The 14,168-nt window shown below is 37.8% G+C and overlaps 2 protein-coding genes across 3 annotated transcripts; one reads left to right on the forward strand and one right to left on the reverse strand.

Annotated features, from left to right (window-relative positions):
• The first annotated feature begins 1,631 nt into the window (after window positions 1–1,631).
• LOC137290442 (pre-mRNA-splicing factor 38A-like) lies at window positions 1,632–8,361 on the forward strand. Its single transcript, XM_067821374.1, has 8 exons — window positions 1,632–1,833; window positions 2,600–2,759; window positions 5,345–5,466; window positions 5,820–5,905; window positions 6,228–6,332; window positions 6,877–6,989; window positions 7,180–7,278; window positions 7,738–8,361. Exons 1-8 carry the CDS (start codon window positions 1,704–1,706, stop codon window positions 7,958–7,960), a joined length of 1,038 nt encoding a protein of 345 aa, XP_067677475.1. The 5' UTR covers window positions 1,632–1,703; the 3' UTR covers window positions 7,961–8,361.
• Window positions 8,362–10,528: 2,167 nt separating this feature from the next.
• Window positions 10,529–13,999, reverse strand: LOC137290944 (uncharacterized). Of its 2 annotated transcripts, none has more exons than XM_067822163.1 (2): window positions 13,956–13,999; window positions 10,529–13,435 (listed from the first exon to the last, which is right to left on the reverse strand). In XM_067822163.1, the coding sequence occupies exon 2, from the start codon at window positions 13,431–13,433 to the stop codon at window positions 12,822–12,824; it is 612 nt and encodes a 203-aa protein (XP_067678264.1). In that variant the 5' UTR covers window positions 13,434–13,435; window positions 13,956–13,999; the 3' UTR covers window positions 10,529–12,821. The 2 variants fall into 2 exon arrangements, with proteins under 2 accessions (XP_067678264.1, XP_067678265.1); XM_067822164.1 differs by having other exon boundaries at window positions 13,809–13,957.
• Window positions 14,000–14,168: the final 169 nt, after the last annotated feature.

Here is a 14,168-nt window from a genome sequence, read left to right on the forward strand (position 1 = left end):
ATACTGAAATACACATGTTAAGCCGGCGCTTCTCATAACATCTCAAAAGTTCTTGGTCGCATATGTTCTCGCTGCGAAGGCGACAAGCACATTTGAAATGAGTTTCATATGTATGGTCATTACAGTTTTCTGAACTGATGTAAAAGACGACAGTACAAAACATTCAATTTTCTGAACATTTCATGTCTTTGGCATTCAAAAAGCACACGATGGCTAGTTATTGGCATGCATGGTGTCTTTTTGCAACAACAGTGCTAACTTGGACCACTCGGTGTTATTAACGGACTACAGGAAACTCCCGACCATCGTTTAAGTAAGTCAATGAAAGTGAGTGGCTTTAGTTTTATACTGCACTCAGCAATATTCCAGCTGTATGGCAGCAGACTGTAATAATCGAGTCTGGACCAGACACCCAGTGGTCAACAGCATGAACACCGATCTGCGCAACTGGGAACCGATCGATGACGTGTCAAGCAAATCAGCGAGCCTGACCACCCGATCCCATTAGTCACCTCATGTACGACAAGTAGAGTCCCCTCTTATGGCAAGTATGGGTTGCTGATTCTACCCCGTATCTTCACGTACTGGTCTCGGTGAAGTAAAGAGCCGTTAGGTTCTGATGGTCAGGTGAAACTCCTCATCTACTACATGTGACTGGAACAGTCGGAGGCCAACAGGAAGTATCGGATACGACCGTCGTGCCACATTTTTAATAACCATTCCTTACTGTCCGTCCAATATTCATGGATGCCGACGCTAGACCCCACGCACCATTCTCGAGCCATCATCGACCGTTTTCAGAACGACTCCATTGAAACAAACTATGATCCGCAAAGATCCCTGATAACAACTCCCATCAAACAACTTTGAGGGTATCTTGTTCAAACATTTTTAGGTCAACCACAACAATCACTATATATGATAACTGTGACAGTGTGATTGGTGGTGGAGCCATAGTGACCACACTTTCCGGCAATGTTGATATTCACATTTTAGTTACCAAATTTCAGTTTCAATTACCAATATATTTTTTGTTTCAATAAAAGTGAAAGATTTTGCAGTAACTATTTTAATACGTGAAATTACGTTTTCAAAGCATACAGAACAAAATGTAGTGAATTTCCCGAGACTATTCATCAACATATGAACTCTTGAAGGTCCGGTTTAGAATATTGACCTTCAGTAACCCATGCTCGCCGTAAGAGGCGACTAACGGGATCTGGTGGCCAGACTCGCTGACTTTGTTGGCCCACGTCATCGGTTCCCAGTTGCTCAGATCGATGCCCATGCTGTTGATCACGGGATTGTCCAGACTCGAGAATTTACAGGTCGACGCCATATAGCTGGAATATTGCTGAGTGCGACGTAAAACTAAACAAACTCACTCACACTCAGCATGTGAAAAGATGTTTTCTAATATTAGCATCTATGTTATTCTTGCTCATTGATCGACTCATTCATTTCGTCCTCTGGTTACATCAAACGTGCAGTCATAGCAGATATAACGAACGCCGCCATACAGCCTGAACATTGGTCAGTGCGGTGTAAAACTAAACTCATTCATTTATATAGTCAATCTGGATCTAAATACGCGATGAAGCGCCAGCATATTATACTCAGGGAACCAGATTGAGATCAAGAGACAAGTCCCAGTCTAATAAACGGGAACCGGAAGTGTGCTGAATTTCGTTCTTTCAAACAACATGGCGAATCGCACAGTGAAAGATGCTCATTCTATTAAAGGAACGAATCCTCAGTATTTGGTTGAGAAAATTATACGAACACGTATCTACGAATGTAGATATTGGAAAGAAGAATGTTTCGCTCTCACAGGTACTCTAAATGCTATTCACGTTCGGGCATGTGTTTAAACTATACATGCATTCATTCTCGTCACCTGTTTTCGTGTCAACACTATTTCATATCACGCTTTAGAAACATTATAGAGCAATCGTGTTATAAATGGCTTTGCAAAGTCCTCATATAGTTTAAGTGATCATTAGTAAGCATGTTGAACCCTCGAAGTGAAAATGTTATACCCTTTCAGAATCTACAATGCAATAACAAACAGGATCCGATAAATTTTGATTTCTGAATCTGTCTAGCGATGAATGTGAGCTTCAACCAAGACCAGCTGCAAGCATTAAATTTATGAAATCTTTACTCTAAATCTGATGTTAATCACTAGCTCAAGCACAAGCACAAGCACAAATTATGGAAGTGTTAGTTTCCATTTATTTGGCAACTGCCGTCTCAGAAATGGGAAGCAGGTAAGAGTTCTCATCCCAAATAAGATTTATGTATTGATACATACAAGAATTATTAACCAGATGACTCACAAAATAACTAAAAGCCTCCAGATTAACCACAATATATAGGGTTGAACCACTAAGTATTGCCTCTGTATATCTGTGGAAGAAAGAATATGGGGGAATGGAAGGAACTCTTTCTGGGAAGCATGATTGTTTTCTGTTTTCAAATTGATCATTGTTGTTTTTTCCAGATACATGATAGTGATGAGTATGTCCATTTCACATCTAAAATGAACTAAAACTTCAAAAAATTGGGGAGTTAATCAAAAGTAATTTTGCATTTTCAGCTGCCTTAATGGTGGACAAAGCCATGGAGCTGAGGTACGTGGGAGGCATTTATGGGGGCAATATCAAGCCGACTCCTTTCCTATGTCTGGTGCTGAAGATGCTGCAGATACAACCTGAAAAGGATATTGTCGTGGAATTTATCAGAAACGAAGACTTCAAGTAAGCCACCTGATTATGAATCATGTACTCACAGCACTGGCCCAAATGAAATCATTCAAATAATATTTGGCCAGTAGTGAACCATTACAAGAATAGAGAATAATTTCTGTTCATATTTTTATATACCACCATTATAAATACTCATCCTAACAGTTATCATTGTATTATCATCCATAAGATAGGATATCACACCACTTCTATTATCAGTGCTATTGATGCATGTGGGGACAGTCACCATCACACGTCTTTTATTTATTTCTATTGGTAAAATGAATCCAATATTTGTTGAGTGATGATTCCGACATTGAGCCAAAACCAGCTGCAAATGTACCATGATGATATCTTCACTCTCCAATTTCTTCGATATACATTTATCATTATTCAGCATATGTATCATATATACTATAGATGTATTTCACTGACAATTTATTACACCAACAATTTTAGGTCCAGGTTTGAATACTGGTCTTCAGTAACCCATCATGTGTAGTAAGAGATCGGGAAGGAATGGGATCAGGAAGTTTTGCTGGCTGTCTTGGTTGACACACGTCATTGGTTCCCAACTGTGCAGATCAGTGCTTATGAGATTGTTCATTCATTGTTGTTTTATGTTTGCTAAGCATGTCATGCGTGACATAGGTTATAAGTAGTTAATTGTTTACATGTAAAAGACTGAAAATGCAGTTATCCACCTTAAATAGAGTCTGAACAGAGGAATTGCCTGGTGTTCATATAGCTTATTCAGTATCATTCAGCTATCAGGTTCAACAGAATTATGCAATCAATATAACTGGATTGAAAAAGAAACTTAGCCATTTTGCATGGATAGTGTTGCCTTGCTTGTGACTGATGGCCGTTGTAATGGTGTACGCGAAATAAATGACCTGGTGACTTTTGATGTATTTCTTGGTGTGATTGGTTAGCAGGAAAATTTGCATACCTCACTGACCTGACATCCAATCACTTTGAGTTACTTGACATGTTAAATGTCACAAACAGGCTTGAAACAGTTATCAGTATCCCCCACAATGGTATGTCTGTGTCATATGAAATATGGTTGTTCACACTGATCTAACAAAACACATGTACACTATTCATATACTTGCATCAGCTACAGACTGCTTGAGTGCTTCCATGTTTTGATGTACATGACTGCATGTGTTGATATTTGAAAGAGAGAGTGGTACCAGTACTATTGGTTTATGTCATTAAGTGTATGAATACCCACAAACTGGAAGTAGAGTATTGAAAGGTTTGAAAGTTCTGCTCCAGAGAGGAATACTACCACCAATTTCAGTCAAAGTAAAACTGGTTGCCTTTGAAATTATAAAACGTTTTTGAATCCAAACCTACCAAAACGAACAGTTCATAGCTAGAACTATCTATTTGCCAAGTTTGGTGAGGAAACATTGAACGGTTTTAAAGTTGTCCTCCGGAAAAGGCTAATTTGCATGGACAGACAGACGCACGGACAGGGTCCAAATAATCCTCCCTGCAAAACATGTTTAGGTGGATGGCAATACTGCAATTGGTCACTGTTAAATTCAGTCTGCTATTGTCTTAGAAAGTGTTTTTCTTTGAAAATTTTGATGATAGCAATGTCAGTGTCAATTCCTGATGATATGTATGCAATATGAATATATATAAACAGACAATGAATTATTCGATAAATGGGATTGTGAATCTGATGTCAACATTGCTTTCTTTTTTTAATCCATTATCCTTTTCAAAGAGTAAGATATATAGAGGATACTCAACAACCTTCCGTGCATACCAGTTTTATTAAACGAGTTAATGATTTGGTATCAAACAAGCGAAAGCGAGTTTAATGAAAATGGTATTTCAGGGAAACCAGTTTACTATTCTCTTTATTACATGTTAACATAAATGACAGAAACTGCTGCGAAATGCCTACAGTGTGAGGACTCTCCTCTCTCAGCGAGTCAAGCAAGGTCTATTAAAATTGTGACGGTGACATTAGCATTGTGACGTCACAAATTTGAGCCATTTTGACGTCATACGTCAAGCAGTATTACACCAGTGTAATATTGCAGTGAAAACATTACACTGCAGTATCTTCCACCACAGGCGAGTAAAAAGACAGGGTATCATTATTATGATGGTGTTTACATTACTTTGTTACTTATAATGCCAATGGTGTACACTATTAATTTATACCTTCATCTGTATTTTGCGTGTAGGTTGTTGAACGGTAGTTGAACGGTAGTTTGTAGCTCGTTGTTTCTTACTGAGGGATGTTTGTTTTGTTCAGACTTTTCCACATCAAGGACATGCCCCATCCTTTGAGATTTAGCTGCACTGAGCACAATATGTATTTTGGCTTTATGCCTGATTCAGAGTACAACTGTATATCCAGACAGCTCACTTAATATCGGCTGTGCCTGGTTTATTGAAAGGGAATAACTCACAATTAGTTTTATAACGGGTACCTGGGTCAGGTCAGGTAACTGGGGATAGGGTACCCGGGTTGGAAATTTGGACCTGTCCCAGCTGTGATTAGTACAAATGCTTTGTGTTAAGAACCTGCTATCATGCATGACAACACATCTCCACATCTTGTTCAGGTATGTTCGAGCTCTTGGAGCCACCTACATGAGACTTGTGGGGACATCATTAGACTGCTACAAATATCTGGAACCACTGTACTATGACTATCGGAAACTACGTCATATGAACAGATCTGGAGGTGGGTATGCACTGACATGTTTTATTCTTTGACTGGTCCAGTTAGAGTAGTCATGTGTTCTGATCCTGGTTATTGAAACTTAAAGAAATAGACAAATTGGTAAGAACATATGATTTTTGGCTCACTCTTAATGTTGGTTAAGATTCAAATGTGGAAAGTTGACTTGTCTTTACTTACGTAACAGATATGTATTAGTTGTAGTTTGCTATTCATATATTCAAACATTTCATATGTTCAAACTTCAAGATAACACCAGTGTATGATCATCTCCTTTTCATAATGAAGAACAGAGGAAATATGGCTGTTTGATCTTGAAGGGAAATATGAAGGCATATTTGTGTGCCTTTTTTCAGAATTTGAAGTGCTGCACATGGATGAATTCATTGATGAATTATTGAGAGAAGAAAGACTCTTTGACATCATCCTTCCTAGAATACAGGTAACATTTCACATACAAGTGCGCCTACAGTGTGAACGCTACAGCTGTTTCATTTTCAATGTAATCTTCTATAGACATTTGCCATTACAGTAGATACTTTGTCATGCCTTTGTGATTTGTTCTGAATACATACCAGCTCCTTTTCAATAGACATCTGCCATCTAAATAGATATTTTTGACATCTTTGTGTGATTCGTTCTGAATATATACCAGGCCCTTCTATAGACACAATTTAGTACATAGAGCATTATTAATACAATTAAAACTTTCGGCTTGCTTTATCAACTGTTTCACTGATAGAAACTGGTTACCATGGTTACAGAAGCGGGCTGTGTTGGAGGAGACAAACCAACTGGAGCCTCGAGTGAGTGCAGTGGAGGAAGACCTCGAGGACATGGAAACAGATGAGGAGGAGGAGCTGGTTATGGTGAGTCCACATGCCTCACATAACATACATACAAACACAGTGAAAGTACCGGAGCATTCCTGTATTGTTTACCTAAAATTGAAAGCAAGACTCTCAGTTCAAACATTTTGTCCTTCAGCACTAAGGTGCATGGATGCCTAGTTGTCTATTGCACCACCGTTTGAAGTTCTTTTGCATCCCTCAGGTGTACTAGACGCCTTGTTGGTTCAAATCCCAGATTCACCCTGTTTATGATTCATGGTTTGTCAGCGCGTGCCTGTGTTTCACCAAAGCGGTAAATGACTAAGATCTGTGTCACTTTGGCTTTTCTCACATATAAGACTGACGTTCTTTAGAATTAAATTATTTAATAGGTTTTAGTATTGAAGACATTTTACTGAGTACTACCATGAAATGCAGGGACAGTGTGTTGAGTACTTTAGTCTGTTTAATGTCAGTACCTCATCTCAGATATTTTATTAAGGTGCAACATGACCAGAATTTGGGGTATAGTACAGAATTTGGTACCAATTAAAGATAAAAGTATGTCCTGTGGTTTTGTCAGGAATCGAAGAGAAGTCCATCACCAGAGAAGTCCAAGAGTCACCGAGATCAGGATAAAGCAAGAAGTCCATCACCCCGGTTCCGTCGCAGTAGGTCAAGGTCACCACATAGGAGGTTAGTTATTATTCACATAAGACAACTGTAAAAATTAAATAACTTTTACCACCAGACAGAATGGATCAGAGATTGAATGTGTAATGGTTTGTATCAGTGTCAGACACAGGGGGCCATTTAGGCCACATCTCCTGCACCAGCTAATGAATTTGTTTTTGTGTTGGCTTGTTATTCATCCATTCTTTTCCAGAGACAGAGACAAGAGTCCATCTCGACGAAAGAGGTCAAGGTCACGAGACCGAGACAGAAGACATGGTCACAGGTCACATAAAGATGATGATGATGATCGGTGAGAAGACAAGAATTGTTACTTAAAAAAACGTATAAACCTGCTGAACAATTGAGTAATTGCAAGTTCGTACTCAACTTGCTTCTGATACTTACTGTGAAACTGATGTAAATCCAAACAGCTGCACACATAACAAACGGTACAGGTCAGATAACAGCAATCATGACATATATGAACTTGATATGAGTATACGTTATATGAATTCCAGTTGATCTTGTGATATTTAAAGCTGAAATGTACAGGTTATGAATATGCCAAACAGTATTTGGTGTTTTGATTTTGGCAATTGTTAATGAAGTAGTGACAACCTAATATATTCCCTGTAGTCTGTAAATCATAATAAACAGTGATTGAAATTTATATTCTTTATAATCCTATCAACAAGTTACAATCAGTTAAGATACATCGATATGTCAATATCTTGCCCACTTGCAACCAAGCCTCAATGCATTGTTGCAGGAGGAGGAGATCAAAGAAGAGCAAGAAAGACAAGAAGGATGATGATCGACATCGTGACCGAGATAGAGATCGGGACCGTGACAAGGACAGGTCAAGACATCAGGACCACGATCGAGACCGACGTGATCGTGGAGACAGATCACGAGGAGGGGGCCTTAAACAAGAGATTAAAGAAGCCAATGAACTAAGAGCAAGACTAGGCTTGGCACCATTGAGGCAATGATTGAACGTTGGTTATAATTAAATGAAGTATAGGGATAACATACTGTGTGACATCATTCAGAAAGTGCAGCTGAGGATCTTTGAAATGCAAATAATCCATGTGGTCTGTTGATGCCCAACAGGACAGGCACCTGTTTGCAATGTAGTGAAATCATAAAAGCTATCTACAGCTTAGCAGGTTTCAGTCATTAGTCATGAACTGTTGACTTGCAAATAAATGTCTGGTATTTGAAAATAATATGAGGCTGGCATGAAAGAGTAATTTCACTGTGTATAACGCTTTTCCCTTCCTTCATAAAGCTTGTGTACATATGCATTTTAACATGAGACAACCGTTGACAATGTGTGTCATCTGTATTAAGTTTCATGATCATTGTGTAAATAAAGTCATTTTCAATGATTCTTCAGCTTTTGGTATACATTTGGGTAATAACTCCAAATGTGAAGATACTATGGTGAACACACCTAAAGATTGTCATAGCAGTACACACCCTCTATGCTTCTGGCTAAACTATCAGTAATATTGAACTGGACAATGCTACCGGCATGCTTCAACAGGAAACATTCTGGGAAATGCTTACCCCAGTTGAAGAGAACCACACAGATGTTGTATAGCAGGGTTGTGTATTCCTTGAGTTCAATAACCTATTCCATACTAGGTCATATACAAAGACAGTGGGGCATGAGGTCTGTTTGTTGTTTAATGCTGAGCTCAGCTATGTTTCTGCAGAAGCTGGCAGTCTGTAAATGCTACACTCGGGACCAGACATTCTAATGATCAACATCAGCATCAATCTATTCAGTTGGGATACGATGACTATCTGATCCTGTTTTGTTGCCTCTTATGACAAGCATTTGTTGCTAAAGATTCATTCATCTTCACATGCGGAGCACGAGTGAATGCATTCACAAGATGGGTGATTTTTCATGTTGTTGGGGTACTTAGACAAGCAGTTTGCAATTTCCAACATTACATTCATCAGATCCACATTAGATGGCCAAAATGAAATCATAACTTCCAAGGAATCTCAGAGTGACTTAGAGAATTGATTGGCAAACATGAGCTGATCATCTGAACATTCAAAAACATAATTTTGTTTGCAGACATAAGAACATTAACATGTTATTAATGCATGAATGGAATTTCAATTTCAAAGGAATTTCCCAGTGATCTCATGACATTTACAACGTTTTCAAACTTAAATAAATATTAACCTTGTTGCCACGAGTGTTGAAATGCTGAAAGATGAAGTAACACATTCTGGTGGAGACATGAAAATTAGGAAGCCAACCAAATCTCTTGACAACTCCCCCTTTAAGCCATCTTGACCTCATGACATACCTAAATACTGCAAATACTGGTCTAGCTTTACCTATAAATTCAGCCTTCCTGGAAGCATAGAGAGATTTGAGATCCACTCCAAAGATAATCATTAACGAATGTGGTAAAACCCAAGAATACAGTGATTTTTGCGGGGTCATATAGTCGACGCCTTGTCTGTCCGTCCATCCATCCATCCGTAATAATTTTGTTTCTGGAGCATAACTCTGAAACCGTTCAATATTTTTAGACCAAACTTCATAGATATAATGATCTCAACCTATAGTTGTGCCTTTTGCTATTTACAGAGTTTTGGCATTTTTATTTTTTTTTGTTTTTCCATGGAACATTTTGGTGTTAGTCTAATGGTGGGGTGAGCTTCGTTTCCGGAGAAGAACTCAAAAACCGTTCAATATTTTTCTGCAGAACTTTATAGATATGTGTGGCAGACGCCAAAGTGGTGCCTTTTGCTATTTACAGGTTTTTGTGATTTATTATTTTCTCAGTTTCCATGGAAATGTTTCGGACTTAGTCTCAAATTGGAGGAATGGGCTTCTTTTCCGGAGAACTCAAACTTTCAATATTTTTCTGCAAAACTTGGCAGACGTGGCAGACCCAAAAAGTGGTGCCTTTTGGTATTTACAGCTTTTTGTGATTTATTATTTTCTGGGTTTCCATGGAAATGTTTCGGACTTAGTCTCAAAATGAAGGGATGTGCTTTGTTTCTGGAGCAGAACTCAAAAACCGTTCAATATTTTTCTGCAAAACTTGGTAGATATACCAATCAGAAGCTGCAATGGTGCCTTTTGCTAGTTACAGGTTTTCGTGATTTCTTAGTTTCTCAGTTTCCATGGAAACAATTCAGACTTTGTCTCAAAAGTGAGAGGTGTGTTCCATTTCCTGAGCAGAACTCAAAAACTTCTTAATATATGTCAGTAAAACTTGGTAGATATGTGTGGCAGACCCCAAAGTGGTGTCTTTTCCTATTTACAGGGTTTTATGGCAGATATATACGAGACAGATCTTGAAATGGTGACTTTTTCTGATTACAGATATATGGCATTTATATTTTTTATGAATTCCATGGAAGCAATTCAGACTTGGTCTAAAAAAAACTGTCGCATGATTTGTCCTTTCAAATATGTGGGGGCCAGGAGGGGTATGTCATCTTCTGATGACTCTTGTTTTAACATTGGAAAAATGCCAATGACCAGTGTTTCAAAAACAACCATGACACATCTCGAGCAAATATCATTTTATTGTACACATGAAAAGCAGCAACATAAATATCATCCATGCATACATCACCCTATCACAATTCTTACATCAGAAACAATAACAACTCTTTTAAAAAAATATACAATATTATTTAAATAGTATCACTATTTTAAGGAGTAATAATTTTATCCTTACATATGAATCCATCATCAAGTGCACTTTATGCACCGGTTTCTCTTTCACAGGGACATTCTTCTCACTGCTGAACTACAAAACCATAATCTGCACACGCAGTAACCATGAAACATCACGGAACTCAAACACAACTGGCACAAAATAATACTTCACAGAAATGGAAAATCATGCATTTTATGCTAACAAAAGTTTCTTGAATAGATAGGTACATTTATCAAGCATATTTACACAAACCTTGAGAATGGTACTTAACACATATATACAAACAAAATGGTGGATATATTATTTCTGTCTGGTAAGAAAATACCCCAATCTTAAAATTGGAATAGCACCTCAGAACATAGGCAGTGGTTTCTGTTGCATGAAGACTTAAAGTAAATATGATGAAAACACAGACAACTTGTTCTCTGGCAAGATGTTTCAGATGAATGAAATATTGCATTCAGCAAAAACCGAGTTGCATGATGGAGGTATGGAATAATCAAGACCGTACCATGCTGATATGGGTAACCAGGATCAATTTAGCGGCAGTCATGTCAATCAGTTAAGTGGGGGCCTTACCTTTCCTGGAATTACACTGGGGATGTCTTTAGAAAGGGGACAGTTACTCCTTGTTTCAGGGAATAAATTGTCTGAAGCTGTCAGTTCTATTACCGACACGGGTTTGGATGAGAACAGATTGTTTCCGAAACTTTTGGGCAGTTTATAAAACTGGAAATAATCATGAACACAGAAGAACACTGATGAACAGAATAGGTAATATAAAAGATTGGTCAGTCCTGTTGTCCCTGTATGACCACAACACAGGTTTGGGAAAATTCTCTACAGATTCAATACATGCTGTTAAATGTTCAGGGAGTGTGATGACAGTCACATCTTCTGAGACAGTAGAATGTTACTATGTTTGTCTAGGATGTTTTATATTATGACAAGCAGTCATGGATTTGGTACATTCTACATACAAAACCACTCCTTGAACCTTTATCTTGGAATGTTTCCTACTCATTTTGACTGTGAAGACACACCTTTGTATTCATACATGCATACATCAGCCGACATATTTGGAAACAAATTTACATAAAATGACAATATTACAGCACATGGATTGCACGTGTAAAAAAGAATAATATCAAACAATACAAAAGCTACACAGTTTGTCAAACAAGAATATTTTCAGGAATGATTTCTTTGAACATCATCACTGCCAAGTTTGGCAAACAAGAGAAAATTTTCAGGAATGATTTCTTTCAAAATCATCACTGTTTGACTAAAAGGAATACACTTGAATGACTTCTTGGGTGTATTTTCTCAAAACATTTTGGCAAATAAAAACATATTTTCAGAATGATTTCTGTTAATACTTTCTCTTAAAGGTTTGGCAATCATAAGGACATCTTAGGAACAATATCTTATAATACTAAAACATAGCAAATTAACATACTAAATTATCATTTATCAATATGTCAATATAGACACAACTGAAAAGAAAACACTTTCAAGCATTAGGCAATTCCCTTCAGACATCTATAATGTAAGATACTCGCTGGTATGTGCATGAGTTTATGTAACACTGATAAACAGGCACACACTACTTTAAATTATGTTGAGTTCTATTGAAAAATTGTCCTTCTTAATATTGCCCTGTTGTAAGTCATCAGTTGACCCACAAAAGTCACACAGAAAAAGAGGAATATATCTCTAAATACTGCTCCATTAGGAACCATGAGGCAAGTCAGTAATCAAAGTGTATTGCAATGCATTTTTGATTATCAAATGTTGAAAAGTATCAAAGATATCTTATCTATGTAACATGCATCATTAACAACAATCAAATATTGTCATGGAAAAACTAGGTTGACACGAAAAGTCAAGGGCAAGATACTCTGGGAGTCCACAACAGATCTTTCACTAGACTCAGAGTAATCATCAGATCATGGCTCACTGTTTTCAGCACCGCAAACACATTTATCCATGCTTGTTTTGCACAGATATTAATCAATTCCAGAAGCTAGCACCATCAACTCTTGAGGGTTTGTTATGAGGCAAATCAGACCAAACATATGCTGATTTGAGACCAGCTAAGATAAAGTGACCATGTATTCAAAGAAAAAAGGAAATGCACCTCTTCTTAGTCTTCACTTGCCATGCAGACATCCTCACCACTGAGAATTTGGAGACGGAACGCCTTCTCGTCATCAGATAAACTCTCCATTGTGGCTGTGCTTTCTTGTGACTGAGGAAGATCTTCCTCTGTATCTCCATGGCCTTCTTCCTGTACACCTTCAAGGGTTAGTTGAGGGGGATCAACACAACCACACACTGTATGAGTTGCCTGATTAACAACAATATACTTGTCCACATCACATTTAAGGTCATCTCTCCCAATCCTTTGCATTAATTCTCTTAGCAGAGATGTGTTGCTTCTTGATATTTTTTTCAGTCCATGCAAATGTCCAAGAAGATCAGCAGTGTTTCTTATTTGACAACATTTTTTGGTCTTAATTACTTCGTCAACTGACAAGACCAGTTTCATCTGGGAATATTCCTCATCACTGACTTGAGTTGAAATATGCAACATTAGTTTTGCATAATCAGAAAAATGGCCACCTGCTCTATTTTCTACTAAAACTTTTGTTAGTCCTTTTGAGGCTTGTGTTTGACAATTTTCTTTCTCAAAACCATCACTTCTCTCAAAAACTGGTCTAATGGCGGTGAAGCGCTTGCCATGAACTGCTGCCATGACTGAAAGAATACAAACAATTATTCAAAGCATATAGATCCACAATAAAGGTAAGTACGTTCAAAGAAAGTTTGAACACATTTGAATATTCAAGATCTTGGAATATTCGATTTCATACATGTATGCACTGAATCAGACAAAGTATGTATCACAAACATACTCTTGTATCCGGAATTTCATATGTTCATTACGAAGATTGAGCAACAAAAGTGCCATGAAAGCATACAAAATCTCTTTTTTTAAAAAAAATGCAATAGAATACGCTTTGATAACGGTTCAATAGCACAAAAGTTCCATACTTGTAAGAAAACATACATATTTATATAAATATTAGTATGATATTAAGGTCTCGAGATCTACAGATATGTGATATACCTCAAGACGCTCTTCTCATGTATTGTATTGTCACTGCTGATCCTACAGCCAAACGGACACTCTAAATTCATGCAGAACAAGAACTGATTGCCCTCTAGGTATTCCTCAGAAAAAGTGGCTGAACGAGCATGCATGTCATGGTTACACACGTGTCGCAGCTTGACCTTATTCTCTCCTGTACCTTCGGGAATTTCCCTCTCAGTGGAGTGATGCAAGTTCCCGCGGTTTCATCTGCGGGACATTTGAAAATAGGGAATCATTTTCAAACGAACTTTAGAATATGTTTTGGCAAAACAGGATAATGCGCAAAAATGGGAAAAAAAACAGGTCGCCTCAGAAACCTTGTACAAGGAACACAAC

This window comes from Haliotis asinina, chromosome 7, assembly GCF_037392515.1.
Source record: "Haliotis asinina isolate JCU_RB_2024 chromosome 7, JCU_Hal_asi_v2, whole genome shotgun sequence".
Taxonomy (NCBI): domain Eukaryota; kingdom Metazoa; phylum Mollusca; class Gastropoda; order Lepetellida; family Haliotidae; genus Haliotis; species Haliotis asinina.

What these genes read in the sequence shown, in the direction of transcription:
- LOC137290442 (XM_067821374.1), top strand. Translation starts at nt 1,704, where the DNA reads ATGGCGAATCGCACAGTGAAAGATGCTCATTCTATTAAAGGAACGAAT. An exon ending in AGAATGTTTCGCTCTCACAG is followed by an intron (nt 1,834 to 2,599) that starts GTACTCTAAATG and finishes TTGCATTTTCAG; the next exon opens with CTGCCTTAATGGTGGACAAA. An exon ending in TCATATGAACAGATCTGGAG is followed by an intron (nt 5,467 to 5,819) that starts GTGGGTATGCAC and finishes GCCTTTTTTCAG; the next exon opens with AATTTGAAGTGCTGCACATG.
- LOC137290944 (XM_067822163.1), bottom strand. Translation starts at nt 13,433, where the DNA reads ATGGCAGCAGTTCATGGCAAGCGCTTCACCGCCATTAGACCAGTTTTT.